The 16260-nt window shown below is 38.7% G+C and overlaps 1 protein-coding gene across 3 annotated transcripts in view; it reads right to left on the bottom strand.

The window, feature by feature from the left end:
- Positions 1-384: 384 nt before the first annotated feature.
- The window catches only part of LOC136878828 (nucleolar transcription factor 1-A), a 255229-nt gene continuing 239353 nt past the window's right edge, over positions 385-16260 (bottom strand). For all 3 annotated transcript variants that reach the window (XM_067152338.2, XM_067152337.2, XM_067152339.2), the window contains exons 14-15: positions 15185-15316; positions 385-5407 (exon numbers count right to left, since the gene is read on the bottom strand). In XM_067152338.2, the coding sequence (XP_067008439.1) occupies positions 5276-5407; positions 15185-15316 (264 nt within the window). In that variant the 3' untranslated portion in view covers positions 385-5275. The remainder of the gene's footprint in view (positions 5408-15184; positions 15317-16260) is intronic.

The raw sequence follows: 16260 nt of genomic DNA, 5'->3' as shown, positions 1-16260 counted from the left end.
AAAAATCACCGTGCAACACGCCATGTGAAGTGTTGTTGGATTCCACTCAGTGAGTTCTACAAATACATGGTAGGAAACTAGTCTAATAGTAAACATCTTAGAGAATTATGGCACAAAGAAGTGCAAAAGGTTTCTCTGTTTTGCAAAATGGCATGACATATAGACAATGAATGGCTTCAGATCATTGCAAGAATAGAACAGCTCGTCATAATTCCAAAAAGTCCAATATCACCAACGCCCAATGTCAAAAGGCTTATCGGGAGAGTCCCAAATTTAAAGCAACTTCAGAGTGAGGAGATTTCTGCTCTACTAGAGCCATAGTTGAGCACAACTACTGGCCCCAGAAATGGAAAGTGATTTGGAACTCGAAGACGTCGACACTGATCACCCTCGTGATGGTGATTAAGTTAAGATTAAGAAATAAAATTTCAAACCCATACTCTGACTGGATACTTAATTTTGACAATATCTATTCTGTGGTATGCATTCCACGTCAAAACTTGCAACTGTGACCCTGACACAGTCCTATTCCAACATTTTTGTAGTTCTTAGCAGTGTGTGTGTGTGTGTGTGCGTGCGTGCGTGTGTAAATGAAGAAGTGTCTATTAAACACAAGCCAGGGAAATTGACTAGATATGGCTAAGGTTTTGGGATCCTCTGATATGAAGGCCACTATGCTGAACTTTCAAACCATAATAAAATAAGTTACCTGGTTATGACATTACAATATACACTGGTAGAAAGAGATCAAAGAAACACCCGACAGCCATATGACATGTAAGCTATCCACAACAGAAGCGTAGAAAAATGGTACTGCTGTAGAGTTTAGGTGTTGTTGTGAATATATCAAGCAGTGTACCCTGTCATACATGAAGACAGAACTAAGATAGGCCTTACTGTGGAGTATGTAACTTCTAAATGCAAATGACAGTGGCAAGGTGACCAGGTTCATAACTATACCTGAAGATTGGCACTCAGCATATCTAGAAGGCAACAAGGTGGTAAGAGGAATTATGATATGAACTCTGGGAGACACAGGTGTAAGTAGTTCAAACAATTTGCTCTCCTTTGTCAGATACCTAACCTGGCAGTACCTCCATGTACTCTGAAGAATGTCAGTACATGTGGGACCAGATGTCGACAAGCCCCAGCAATGATCTTACTGGATTTGCTGAACCTTCAGCATCTCTATGACACTATACAGTATACTAATCCCTGTCTCAGTGTATCCCGTACACAACAAAATAATCAGTTGTATAGTTTTACTATCACTGTCTCATTAATCCTTCTAGGTGGTGCTATTTTCAATTTTCAGCAGTGTATAATATATCATTACTACCTTCGCACAGGGCAGTAAAGCTTATTTTTCTTACGAAATATTTAAGCTCCCTCTCTGGGTTAGCGGTAGTGTCGACCTCTGGATCCCAACATCACAGGTTACCCTGCAAGGATGGAAGGATGGAAGAAAGTCCATTTACCAAACTGGGAGCCTACATTCCGGGAGGGAAGTAACTTCTGACTGCAGGTTTACGGTATGAGATTTCAATGCAATGTTCAACCACACAAATATGTTTGTTACCAAGCTCGATAGCTGCAGTCGCTTAAGTGCGGCCAGTATCCAGTAATCGGGAGATAGTGGGTTCGAGCCCCACTGTCGGCAGCCCTGAAGATGGTTTTCCGTGGTTTCCCATTTTCACACCAGGCAAATGCCGGGACTGTACCTTAATTAAGGCCACGGCTGCTTCCTCCCAATTCCTAGGCCTTTCCTATCCCATCGTCGCCGTAAGACATATCTGTGTCGGTGCGACGTAAAGCCAAAAAAAAAGTTTGTTTTCTAAACTTGGGTACTTATGTTTTGTTTCCACATCAAGAAGGAGAATATCTTGTGAGAAATGCTGTGCTCCACCACAAACTGCCTGTGTAGAACATAAAAGATGTTGTAAAGATATAAATTTCATTCCTTCAGCGTCGAGAACAAGTGCTCATTACTAAAATATGTATAGGCCATAGCAAACTGACTCATGTACATATCTTCTCTAAGAAACCTCCACCAATATGTGACACCTGTCTAAAAAGAAAAACTGTTGACCACATTTTACTAGAATGCCATCTACACGATCAACAAAGACAATTGTGTAATTTAAACCAGAATAATAGTGCATGTGACATCTTGAACAAAGATACTCAGTGTAAAAACATCATTACGTTTTTTAGACAAACAAATCTATTCAATGAGATGTAATCACTATCTGATCAATGTGTACTGTTGTTATTTTTGCAATTGTAACTCTTATGAAATCAATGTAATTATTCCTTTATGTATAATTATGAATGTCACAATATGACTTTCTAAGTTAAAATGACAATAAATAAACTTAATTTTTAAAAAGATATAAAAACTTTTTCCAAACTAACAAATATTCAAAAATCTTGGGATTTTCCATAAGTGTTTGTTACTTAAAAATGTTCAATGATCATTTATTTGTAGAATTATACTTATTAAAAATACAAAGAACATATGCAACAAATATATTTTCTAGACTTTTAAAAAGCAGGTAAAATAGTTCTGCAATTTCTGAAGGATAATCTGCAAGATCAGCTGGCACTCAAAAGGATAACCAATTAGCTACAAGCCAAATGTGGTCTTAATACTAATAATTGATACCTATTTAACTGTCGGGTCAAAGAATTCCTTTCAAATGCGTTACTTTTTCTGCCAAATGTTTAATTTATGCAGAATGCTACTGTGATATTTTGTTTTGATGACAGATATAATGTTTATGACAAAACGAAATACAATGTATTTAAAATAGTTCAATAAAAATATTTAAAGAAATTTACAACAATTTTCTTCGTTGCCACTTTTTAGGTATATCACGTGCAGTGTGGCTGGCATCTTCTGACAATGGAATCACCCTCTCATGCACACATCACATTTTTCTCTTCACATATCAAATTTGCATGCAATGAAGAAGCACAGAGACTAACCAAGGAAAGTAGCACATTCAAACACGACTGCCAGTAAAATATGAGAGTGTACTTTCACAGTACTCTTATATGCCGGGAAGCAAACCCAGGCTCCCTTGCCTATACCACACGTTACTTCACAGTAGATTGATTCCCCATCCAGTGCCCTACATGTCATGATGTGAAGAAGTCTACAGGTGAGTAGCCACAATGTTCTCGAAAGAGGAATAGTGCAGTTGAATAAGGATTTAATGTGCCCATGGCAGTGTCATCAAGGTCTCTGTGAGACATGCAGCGAAACAGCATTGCCTTACAAAACAATGACATGGTGGGTAAAAGCTTTCAATGATGGACGTCAATGTGTGGTCGGCCAGGCTGCACTGCTATCATTGAAGAGGGCATGCAGGTTGTTGGCACACTGCCAGCGACAGATTCTAACCGGACAATTTGAGAGTTAAGCAAAGAAACTGGAATGCTTTTTATCCTGAGGATCCCCTGGGCGAATTCACTGAGATGGGTTCCACACCATTTCATGGAACTGCTGAAATGGCAATGATAAGATGCAAAGCAAAACCCATCTGGGTCCCTATGAGGCATGAATGGGAGTCTTTACTATGGCCGTATCATTGCACCAGATGAGGTATGGGCCTGATCGTACGAGGCAAAAATGAAACGTCAACTGAACGAGTGGCATCATAGCAGGTCCTCGTGATCACCTGAACTCCAGCAGTGTGATGTTGATTCCATCGTATGACTGTATAGCGTTATCTTAACGCATATCATACCTCAAGAACATATCATGAATGTTACCATTCATTTTTTAAACATAACCTGCAACCAGCGTTACAAAAGAAGCATTGACACCTTCTGCGGACTCTCGTATTATTTTGCAGGACGATGCTAGTGCACGTATAGTACAGTCAGAGACAGAGTTATGTGCTCCATGGAGCTGGGAAGTCCTCTGTCATCACCATATTCCTCGAACTTAAGGCCCTTTGATTTTTATTTGGAATGAAGCATCATGGCAGCTGCTTCTGAACTGTTTCAGACATCCTGGTATAATGCTACATGCACACCATCCAAACAGTTATACTACAGGTTAGCAACACTAGTAATGGGTTCTGTACAATGCTGGCAACTCTAATGAGAGAGAGAGAGAGAGCAGAAGTTTCATCGAGGTATCTCTTTTATATTGGTGGTAATAAAATAGTTGCCTCTAAGTACCAACCAGTGTCGTTGAAGTCACAAACAAGAAGTAGCCTATCTTATTGCCTGCATCTTGGTCCTCGGGCACCTCCTAGGGTTACAGATCCATCAGACCACAGCCTAATATTGAAACATGCTAAACTTAAAGTTAGCCACATGCATAACACCTGCTTTTGAGAACAAGTAAATTATTTTCTTATGTTCAGAAAAGGGTGTGTCAATTGCCAAACATCACGGAATCAATCCATTGCAGAAACAGACATGAGCTCAAAAATATTTGATATGAAGGAGATATACAAAAGGTAATATGATAGTGAGTAAGAGAACGTTTGTCTGGTGCACAGAAATTAAGAAAACTTTCAAAAAATATACTTTTTTAAAGGCTAACAAAATGATAATATTGTGTTTCTATGTACATCATAACCTGCCTTAATTTCAACAATTCATTTATTCGCACTTTCTACCACAAGAACCAACAAGTTCATGTTCACGGCTATGAATCGCACAACAAGTCGTTCTGTCACCTTCACTTGTACAAATTCATGTGGCCTCTCAAAAACAACATTCAATGTTGTTATATCATTTCTTTTTAGCAAATGCCATTGTATGATATATATAAATCTCATAACATTACACATTACTTATATTACATAACTGTTGAGCAATGAAAGTGGAAAGATAGAAAACCAGGAGCTACTTCACTATATACACGTGCTGGAAAGAACACTACTCCTTGTATCTTTCCACTTGCAAAGCTTTGATTAACAAATACAGGCTTAAAAAAATACAAGAATCCTCACAAACACTTAATGCCCAGATAGTGGTGGTTATTTGGTTTCTTCTCGCAGATTATACCCTGCTTATAAGGTACTGGGCACATTAAAATATAAAATTGTGAACACTTACTGTTGCCAGCAGGAACAAGAAAGTAGGAGATGCTAATCTGAACACTAAGGCTACAGTGGGTACAAAATATAGATAAACCATCTCTAATAAATGCTTCTATCATAAACAAATACACAAGGAACAGACCAGCATCTCTAAGGGTGTACAAAATTTGGTTACGATAGCTTGCTCCCAAAGACCTCCCTTTGTCAAGGAGTTAATCCGAATCTGACGAGTTTGATGAAGAACTGTCAGAACCATTGTCTTTTTCCTCACCATCACTATCGTTCGAATCACTCGAATCTGACGAGTCACTGTCGCTGTCTGATGAAGAGCCTGACCCAGAACCCTGCAACAAATGAACAGAATAATAAATGAACATAAATCAACAAGGTATGTCTCCTTGTCTTCCACCACCTGTATTAATCCAAATCATCTCAAATGACGAAGAAGAACCGGAGCAATTTACGTGGCTTTCAATTCAAATAATGGGTCTCATCCACAGAGCACAGGCTGGTCTATTTCTGTTTGCAGTTTGGCTACTCCTGCAAGTATCTCTGCTGTTAAAGGTTCTATATATAGCTAAAGAATATGGCTGTCCTATCCTTGTGTACTGCTGTTTTTTCCTTACTTGAAGTCTTAGAACTAGCAACAATGTTCCCTTGGTTTGCATGACTTTTAGTTCACTACGGCTTGTGGTAGTGAAAGTGAATCTGCTCAAAAGTGTTTCAGATAGTGGGTCAGAAGTGTTAAGGAAGAGAATGTGCATGATAACGTGATCTTCAATATGGAACAATAATGAGAGTTGTTACTTGTAATTTGGTAGCCAACTAGAAAAAATACTGTTTAAACAGGTACTTCAACCTTAAGGTCAAGATTTGTAAACCTTGACCTAAAGGTTGTAAGATGCCCAAATAATGGGTGAAACATGTACCTGATAAGTCTACATAAATTCATGTAGATTCAAACCACATTAAACATGGAAAGTATTGAATAGGTGGTTTTATTAAATTATCCTTGAGATTTTATACCTAACGTGATCTTCAATACAGAACAATAATGGGAGTTGTAGCAAATGAGGCTTTCACTGCCGGCGTTACAAATCATGTCAGCGATTTCCGGGCATATAAAGAGGTGGAATTACAGCAACACTTCATTCCACTGAGAGCTTTGCTGCTATCTAAGTCAATCAGAACCCTTGACAATGCCGAACGCAGTCTTCGGTGAAACATCGGGACATTCACTCGCTCCTGGACCACGGCCTACAAGCCCGGAAAACGCTGACGTGATTAATAATGAGAGTTGTTACTTGTAATTTGGTAGCCAACCAGAAAAAATACCGTTTAAATAGGTACTTCAACCTTAAAGTCAACGTTTGTGAAGCTTGACCTAAAGATTGTAAGATGCCCAAATAATGGGTGAAACATGTACCTGATAAGTCTACATAAATTCATGTAGATTCAAACCATATTAAATGTGGAAAGTATTGAATAGGTGGTTGTATTAAATTATCCTTGAGATTTTATACCTAAGGTCATCTTCAATATGGAACAATAATGAGACTAGTTACTTGTAATAAGTTACTTGTAATTATCTGAAAGCGATAGTGAATTCCAGTTGATTTAGCATAGCCATAATGAAAGGGCAAAGAACATTAGATATGGGTGCCAGGAGCAAACAGTTCAATTGCTTGTTCAGACACCGGACTCCGCAATGTCCTAAATGGTTTAGAATAAGTCACAGGATTGTTTTCGTTCAGAGCCTTCAATAATTTCAGATTGTATGGATTCTCTTTTCAATGACTGCGTGTAAAACAAATATTATGCTAGGAAACAGTTGTCCGACCCCAAAAGAAAAAATGGCCAGATGAAGTTAGGTGGTCAATAATAATGTTGAAATATAGGCTTATTTCGCGATCACCATTCTAATGTCACAGTTTCAAAAGCCTGGTATCAATTGTCTTGAAACAAAGAAGTGCCTCTTCATATCTGGAGTAGTTTGGAGTTTACCACACAAAATCCTCATTCCCATGCATCATTACTGGTAAATATTAATCCTCTGCGTGTTAAATTAAAAAAAAACAGCATGAAAATATTTCTAATGTGTGATTATCTGCGATGAGTTTTGTTTTGATGTGTATCAGTGTAGTGTAGAGCTTTATGAAGAGAAAAGTAGACTGTACAATACAACATGACAAATATGTTCCTCGGGTACACAAATGATTGAAGGACAATATATATGGTCCATTATTGGAACAAATATTTCAGATTCCCTATGGGAATCAACATCTAATGTATATCATCTGATGGCCAAGCAGGCATCAATTTTCGATAATGAGACAATCTCATAGTGCATTGGCACTGCCAGTGGCTACAATTAGCCTACGCAGTGGCCTCCACGGTATGTACTAGCCAGCGTCTTGGTAGGTGTGCTAGGTACCAACCGATGAACCCAGCCTAGCACACTGGGGCAAAACGCTGGCAACCAGGAATGAGTTAAATGGAAAATTTATAATGTCCAATAACAGACCATTTATATTGGTATTATAAATCTACTCATTTGGAACAAATATTTCAGATTCCCTATGGGAATCAACATCTATATCATCTGATGGCCAAGCAGGCATCAATTTTTGATAATGAGACAAAGTCTCTCATAGTGCATTGGCACTGCCGGTGGCTACAATTAGCCTACGCAGAGGCCTCCACGGTATGCACCAGCCAGCGTCTTGGTAGGTGTGCTAGGTACCAACTGATGAGCCCAGCCTCGCACATGGGGGCGAAACGCTGGAAACCCGGAGTGAGTTAGCTGGAAAATTTATAATGTCCAATAACGGACCATTTATATTGGCTGTCTGTTTGCCGAATTAAACATTAGAATTCATCTTACATAAGGCTGTATTTTCATATGCACATAGATCGCCTATCAGGCGACAACTCGAAAGACCTGCTCCCAGCTCCGCAGGCCACGCATCATTTTTGTTGTTTTTATAATAATAATAATAATAATAATAATAATAATAATATATTTACATGAGGAAAAAATGAAATAGCGTATGGGTTTTACTACCAGGAGTGTCCAAGGATAAGTACGGCTCGCCAGATGCAAGTCTTCTGATTTGACTCCCGCAGGTGACCTGCGCGTTGTGATGAGGATGAAATGATGATGAAGACAACACATATACCAAGCACCAGTGCCAGCGAAATCAACCAATTAAGGCTAAAATTCACGGCCCTGCCAGAAATCGAACCCGCGACCGCTGTGACCAAAGGCCAGCACGCTAACCATTTAGCCATGGAGCCGGACATTTACATAAGGATAAATTTTATTATTGTGCTTTCCCTCTATTTTTTATGTTGCCCGCATTTTCCAGCATCTGTTATTATTTTCCCCCCTGCTCCCTGAAAAACGATGCATCGAGTTTTTACTGTATATGTTATGATCACCCCAGAAATTAAATACTTACACAAAAGTTACATATTGACGAGTGCTCATCTCTTTTCACTTCAGACTGGGAACACTTTCCGTGACCGTATTAAACAAGGAAATTAAGCAGAATATGCCTCCCGAAAAGACGGATAATATTGTTTCTTAGTTGAACTCATTACGAACACCACTAAAAATACTAAATCGCTAAGAAATTCGTCACACAATTCCACGAGTTTCGGAATTACCGCCAATGTTACACACACACACACACACACACACACACACACACACACACACACACACACACACACACACACACGAACAAAGCCTTTCAGCAGCTACGAAGCACGACGCAGTTACTTAAGTTGTTTTATATAAATTCACAGCCTGCTACTTTTCACGGATTTCTTTTCTTGAAAATCACTGCCTGCTACTTGTTTGGGAACACCTCATTGAATGAAGTAGCAGGTGAGGTAGAACAGGTGACAAAAGCATGGTGATAATCGATAATGTAATTATCGATACATTTACCGATCAAATTTCCAACACTGCATCTCGTATTACCAGCTACTATCAAAAGTCAAACAAATACGATTTGACTGAAGAAAGCGAAACCAAGCGCAGATATTCAAAATCCATACAATAACATTGTTCATTCGTACAATCGCAAAACACACTCTAAATCCGTACATTTTACGGAAAAACCGGAATACTTGGCAGGTATGCAACAATAACATTATTAGGACTCCTTCAAAAGGTTTCCAGTAAATTTTATCATAATCAGTGAAATGTTACTGAAGGCAGGCTGATTTGATTCTATGCATGCGATTTTTTATTTAAGTTGCTCAGGAAATGGTCAGGCACACGCGATGTGCAGCGTAAGGAGCACCCGGTCAGCAATGTTAATTTAAATGGTGCTGTTTTGTTCAAGTTGTTGCTCTAGGAACTGAACATTATCTTGATTCTGAGACTTTTAATGAGTGGATGTATTTAACAAACTCGAAAATTGGAAATTGGCTGAGGGGGAAATCCATAAAACAGAACTGGGGAACACCGTGGGCCAGTAGAAGTAGATGTTTGTAGGCTGTCAATATGGATCAATTGTATGTTGCATAGAGAGAGAGAGAGAGAGAGAGAGAGAGAGAGAGAGACAGAGAGTGGGCGGGGGGTAGGAGTTCAGATTGAGGGAGGGGTGGAGGAGGGGAAGCAGTAAGGGGATGTAGGAGTAGTGAGAAGCTGGTAGGGATATTGGAGCTTCTGGTCATGTTAGATTTGTGTTTATTATAGGCTGGAATGATAACATCAAATAAAATGTTAGGCTTTTCAGAAATTTTACTGAGGGTGTGATTGGGATTAAAATATTGTTCCAAATGAATGAAAGATTTTCAAGAATAATGAGCAGAGTACCTTTGTCCATGATCTTTAAGATGTCAATATCTTCACATTTAAAAGTTAACTGATGATAAATCTATCTATTCATCCATCCATGGCAGAAAACTGATGTTTTTTAGCATTAACATCCTATAAATATGTAACACATTGTGCAGCTTCTGCCTGTCTGATCATCATATGTTGCAACACAGTTCTTGCACTCAAATTTATAGCCTCCAGAATTTAGAATTTTTGTAGGATACAGGTTGATTAAGTGTGTGTTGTAAAAGATGGAATAATTGTTATTAGTTTTGTATGCTATATTCAAATTATGTCTGTTAAAAATGTTGGTAACCTCATATATATTATCATTATTAAACATGAAGGAAGTGTATATCCTTTCCGGTACTGTTTCTTTAGTTAAAGTGAATGATGATAGCTTTTTATTCCTTTTCATTAAACTGTTTATTGCACCCATTCTTTCTAGCTATTGTAAAGATGATATTCAATTCTTTTCTAAGATCTATTTTGGATAGAGAAATAGTAAAGGCTCTATAAACCATACTGTAATACACTGCTTTCTTATGTGATTGAGGATGCAAAAAAACTTGTTGGATAGTATTACCAGTTTGTGTGCATTTTCTGTGAACCCCTTAACTGGGGAATAGTTTCGTAACATCAACCAGCCAGTGGGTAATTATTCAGCGCAACGTGCACTTTTGGAATGGGTACAATAGCGTGCGGCAAATGTAAATACAAAAAACAAAAACAAACCCCATGGCACTACAGCTTTTGAAGGGCCTTGGCCTACCAAGCGACCGCTGCTCAGCCCAAAGGCCTGCAGATTACAAGGTGTCGTGTGGTTAGCATGACGAATCCTCTCGGCCGTTATTCTTGGCCTTTGAAACCGGGGCCGCAATCTTACCGTCAGATAGCTCCTCAATTCTAATCACGTAGGCTGAGTGGACCTCGAACCAGCCCTCAAGTCCAGGTAAAAATCCCTGACCTGGCCGGGAATCAAACCCGGGGCTTCCGGGTACGAGGCAGCGACGCTACCCCTACACCACGGGCTGGCGTAGATGTAAATACTCTACAGAAAAATATATTGTACTTGATTTATTTAAATTATGAGTGATATAGTAGAAATTCATCAGCATTATGTTATTACCGTTTTTCTTGTACACCCGTAAATATATACATACTGCATATACACAGCGTGTTCATACTAAAATGAATTTAAAGTGTTCCTTTCATTATTATTATTATTATTATTATTATGACATTTTCCAAGTTTTCAGATATGCATCAATAGGTTCTACATACTTTCTGGTTCATAGGTCATTCAGAAATTGCGCACAGTGTAGTAAATACGGAAGCAAGGGCAAGCACAAAGTGCCATGTCACATTCCTCACAGTAGTAGACAGTTTCCCGTCGCCTCTGGTTTGACAGGCACACAACACAACGTTTTCTTGAGTGATTCCTACATCCGGTCGGCGGATTCCCAGATAATTCAACGTCTTTCCTAACCAAGCCATTATCACGTCACACGGAACAGTTTACCATCATATACAGACCAATTTACAAAACGTTATCAGAACATCGACAATGAAGTTCGCAGAATAACTGTATCGTGGTAACAACAACGATGACAACAACTCGCAAATTTAGTTATTTCAATGTACATATACACAAATGAATTATTTATGAAGAATTTGGCGCGGACTACCCGACTGGTGTGAGACCGGATAGAAATGAATAGGATAGCAATAATCACATCTAATATGAATGGAATTTGTTTTAAATTACGATAGTAGATGGTAGAAGTGATTAAGAATAGTTAGATGCCTATAGGAAGCTAACCCTACGTAAGAACACATTTAGAAGTACAAGAACGCCTAAAGGCGTCAAACCCAACACTTGTGTGACAGCTGTTGATGCCTTTAGGCGTCAAATCCAGTTAAGGGGTTAATATTGTAAAACAGATGATTTGAGTGTCTGGTAATAGTTAAATTAATGATTCAGGTCCAGTTTCTTCAATGAATGTTTCTGGTGTTAAGGAAACTTAACACATAATTTAACAAAATGGTTGTCTCATCAAGAATTGTTAACTCTAACAAATTGTTGTTAAATTAACCTGGCAGCAGCCCTGTGTTAAACCTCTTAACAGCTGCTAAAATTTTGTAGAAGACATAAGTTTGAAGCTTTACTGTTGTATGAAGACTGTTTATAAACTGAAGAAGGCAAAGGACGACCCATACTAAGAAATAACGACTTTTTAGAAATGTCGGAAGAAATATTTCTAATTAGCAAAGCCATAATGAACAAGGGATTAGACAATATTGAAAATAGGTTAGAGTTCCCAACAGATTGAAACTTATCAGTGTCTCCAGTGCAGCAGTTGCTTATAGATTTTACAAGGAGGAGTCAGACCCTGCGTCCAATCGATTTAAACGAGCTTAATGTACCTGTTGGGGGACACTCAACAGTAACTTGTTTATAAGGGTTTAGGTCAATACGCTTTCGTTTTGGAAGAAAAAGAAAACAAATGTTATGAGGCAGGATCCGCTATGGACCACATGGAGGTGATGGAACACTAAAATGCGAACACATTTTACTTAAACTTGTCAGGTCCGTTACCTAATAAGGTCCGAAAAATCCCCCGATTCTAATGCAACGTATAAACGTGAAGAGTTACAACCCAGATGAGTGGAGCAGTGGCCGAGTGGTCATTGTACTTGTCTCCAAACCGCCACGACATGAGTTTGAGTCCCGCCATAGTCGTACATTTTATACAAATTGAATGATTATTTCAGGGAATGTGAAGGTAAAAACACGAATAAAATTAATAATCAAATTGCAATGGAACTTTATTTTTCTACCTCAAATTAATATATATATATTCTTCTTTATCTGTTTACACTCCAGGTTCGGTTCTTCCCTCGGACTCAGTGGGGGATCCCACCTCTACCACCTCAAGGGCAGTGTCCTGGAGCTTCAGACTCTGGGTCAGGGGATACAACTGGGGAGGATGACCAGTACCTCGTCCAGGCGGCCTCACCTGCTCTGCTGAACAGGGGCCTTGTGGGGGGGATGGGAACATTGGAAGGGAATAGACAAGGAAGAGGGAAGGAAGCGGCCGTAGCCTTAAGTTAGGTACCATCCTGGCATTTGACTGGAGGAGAAGTGGGAAACCACGGAAAACCACTTCCAGGATGGCTGAAATGGGAATCGAACCCACCTCTACTCAGTTGACCTCCCGAGGCTGAGTGGGCCCCGTTCCAGCCCTCGTACCACTTTTCAAATTTCATGCAGAGCCGGGAATCGAACCCAGGCCTCTGGTGGTGGCAGCTAATCACACTAACCACTACACTACAGAGAAAGAGATCCAGCAGTAACTGTGAGAACGTTTAAGCCCATATTAATTTCAGGTAAAAAATAAGGTGTACTGCAATTTGCGTAATATTTTTGTTCCAATTTTTATCTTAACATTCCCTCAAATATTAATTTATTTTGCAATAATTATAGCTGCGACGAGACTCAAACTCACGTCTACGAGGTTCACAGACAAGTACGGTGACCACTAGGCCACCACTCCATTCCGCTGTGATGTAACTGCCAAGTATATATATGTCTTGCATTGGAATCGGGGATTCATCAATTTTTCAGAAGTTATTAGGTTGCGGACCTGACATGTTTCAGTACCTCCAACTTTGTAAGAAGCGGAGTCTGTGTAATGACATCTGACCTCATTTTTTTTCAAAAACGAAAGTGTATTGACTTAAACCTCTATACACGAGTTCCTGTTGAGTGTCTCCGTGCAGGTACACTGAAGTTGAGTGAAATGGGTTGACCATAGGGTCTGGCCTCTACCTGTTAGATATTATGCTCCAGATATTTTTAACGTAATTGTAGGCGACTATGCTCAACGAGTGCAAGAAAATAGTGTGTAGAATCCTGCAAAAAATTCCTGCTGCCATTGTGGCATTAGCAAGGCTTTATGTTATTTTCCCCGCAATAAAAGAATGCCCAAAAATCATACAAAACATATCAATTATCACATTTTCCCGGTGATAAGAACATAAGAATAGGATATATCGAATGTTGTGATATAACAGTCCGTTCTTTCATTTTTTTAAGCACACTCGCATAATTTTAAATTAAAACTAACAACATTTTTCGCGCATTCATCATAGTAATGCTTTTGTTGCCTCATACTTGACATGTTTTCTTCTTATTGGTCTCCGCTAACCATAACCTATAATAATTTCAACCATGTGTCTGTGTGACAAAATACTATTTCAACACACCACTAGGAGTGCTTTATGTAAAGAAACAAAAGACGCTCACTGCCAAACGCGTTAGGAAATCTCACGGAAATGTGTTACTTTGTCTTTAACGATTGTTTTGTAACAAATGTTGGAAATGTGTTCGTGAAACAGGGCACTTTTAAACGAAGTGTTAAATTAATAACAATTGTTAGTTAACATTTGTTACTTAAATTTTAACATAGAGTTGAAGAAACCGGGCCTCAATTCAAAGATTGGTGGAAATGCTATTGCAATATCACTCTCCATTTCTGGATCATCCTCATTTACTGCTACACTCTCTTCTGTATCATTTCTCACATTCAGGAGCTCATTGAAATAGTCTTTCCAGCTATTCTTTATCTCCTTTGTGTCTGTTATTATTTTATTTTTTTTTTGCTAGGGGCTTTACGTCGCACCGACACAGATAGGTCTTATGGCGACGAGCGTGTGTCTGTTATTACATTCTTTGAAAACTGCTGAATAAATTGAGAAAATTTGTAAAGTGTGCTATGTCTAAAATTAATAATTGACCTCATGAGGATTTTGACTTTGTGGATCTTAGGCTTGCTCCGGCTTTCGGAAGTCATGGGTTCATGTCACATTCTGAACACTCTTAATCGCTTAAAAGAAAAGAGATGTTTCTGTGGATTTGCTTTAAATTACAATGGATTTTGGATCTGGGGTCTTTTTTTATTATAATAAACAAATCGTTAGAAAAAATGTTTTAGTTATAATAATGTAATCTTCTTTATTCATTGTAACGGTAGTATTAACTTTATCTGCTTTTGATATGACAAGATCTCTGTTTTTAATTTCCTTTTTTTAAGATTTGAAATTTGTTTTGATTACTACTACTACTACTACTACTACTACCACCTGGATTATTAGCTTTTTGTAAGTTGATAATGTAAGCTTTTAGTCAAAATGGTGTTACCCCCTTCAGTGTCTGTATTTATAATTCCCTCAAGAAAAATAACAAGGATGGAATTGCCCAAGTTAGTAGAAATACAACACCCACCTGCTGGTTATCTGAACTGTCACTGTCGTCATCAGAATCATCCGAGTCGCTCGAGGAATCTCCTCCCGATTCTTCTTTCTTCAAGCTTGCTTTCTGTAGGGAGTATTCCTTCAACTGTTCTTGTGATAAGCTCTGAAAAAGAAATTCAACACAATTACACACAAAGGAAGAAGAGAGTTTGTTGCTCATATAATTGTACTGAGCCCAATTGGCTCATATCATTGTCTTTAAAAAAATATTAGAGATTAAAAAAAATGGCATACGAGGGAATAGCCGCAGTTACATTATAGGCCGGATGTGTGGCGCCATTTCGCTTGCCCAGGTTTAAAGATAGTTCCACGTGTCAAGGTCATCTTATGATGAAATGGAAAGCATTGGAATATTCCATGAGGTGTGATGACCAAAGTCACCAGATTTAAGTTGGCAACATTTTCAGGCAGCGAATCGCAGCAGAGCAGGTTTTGGAATGATGGGGGTAAATTAAAGATGGGTGCCACATAAATGACTTCTAAAATAATTAAATCCACCAGGGGATAAGGTGAAAACAAGATTAAACCATTTTGAGAACAATAATTAAAGACGGCGTATTTGCAACAATTTATTGGAATAAATAATCGCAGGCATATGTGACGGGATGTTACATCATTGTTAATGGGGTTCCCCGAGCTCCATATCCAGAATCTGGCGTGCATGGAGAGGACGCGAGCCGCTAAGAACAGGCACTCTGCTACGGAAATTTGAACGTGTCGGACGTACGTGTATGTGGTTCACGAGAACCCTAATCTAGAGCATTTCCTATCAAATAACTAGCTGTCGAAGATACTACGGGTCCGATAGACTTTGCATTTAACTCAATAATGACCGAAATTTTTGTAAATTCAAGAAGGTGAATTTTTACAACATTAACTGAAAAATTAGGATCGGAGCGAGATCAAACAAGGACGCATCGCAGTGCCACGTGTAAACTCGCGGAAAGCAGAGACAAAGTGTATATTACAATTGTGAAGAAGTGTATGTGCTAGAATAATTTAACTTTATCTGTGTTTTTTATATGTATTTTAGTGTAGTAGGAAGCG

Source organism: Anabrus simplex, chromosome 8, assembly GCF_040414725.1.
Source record: "Anabrus simplex isolate iqAnaSimp1 chromosome 8, ASM4041472v1, whole genome shotgun sequence".
Lineage (NCBI taxonomy): Eukaryota > Metazoa > Arthropoda > Insecta > Orthoptera > Tettigoniidae > Anabrus > Anabrus simplex.
Note: the sequence above shows the minus strand (reverse complement) of the source record. Positions and strands in the feature narration are given on the sequence as shown.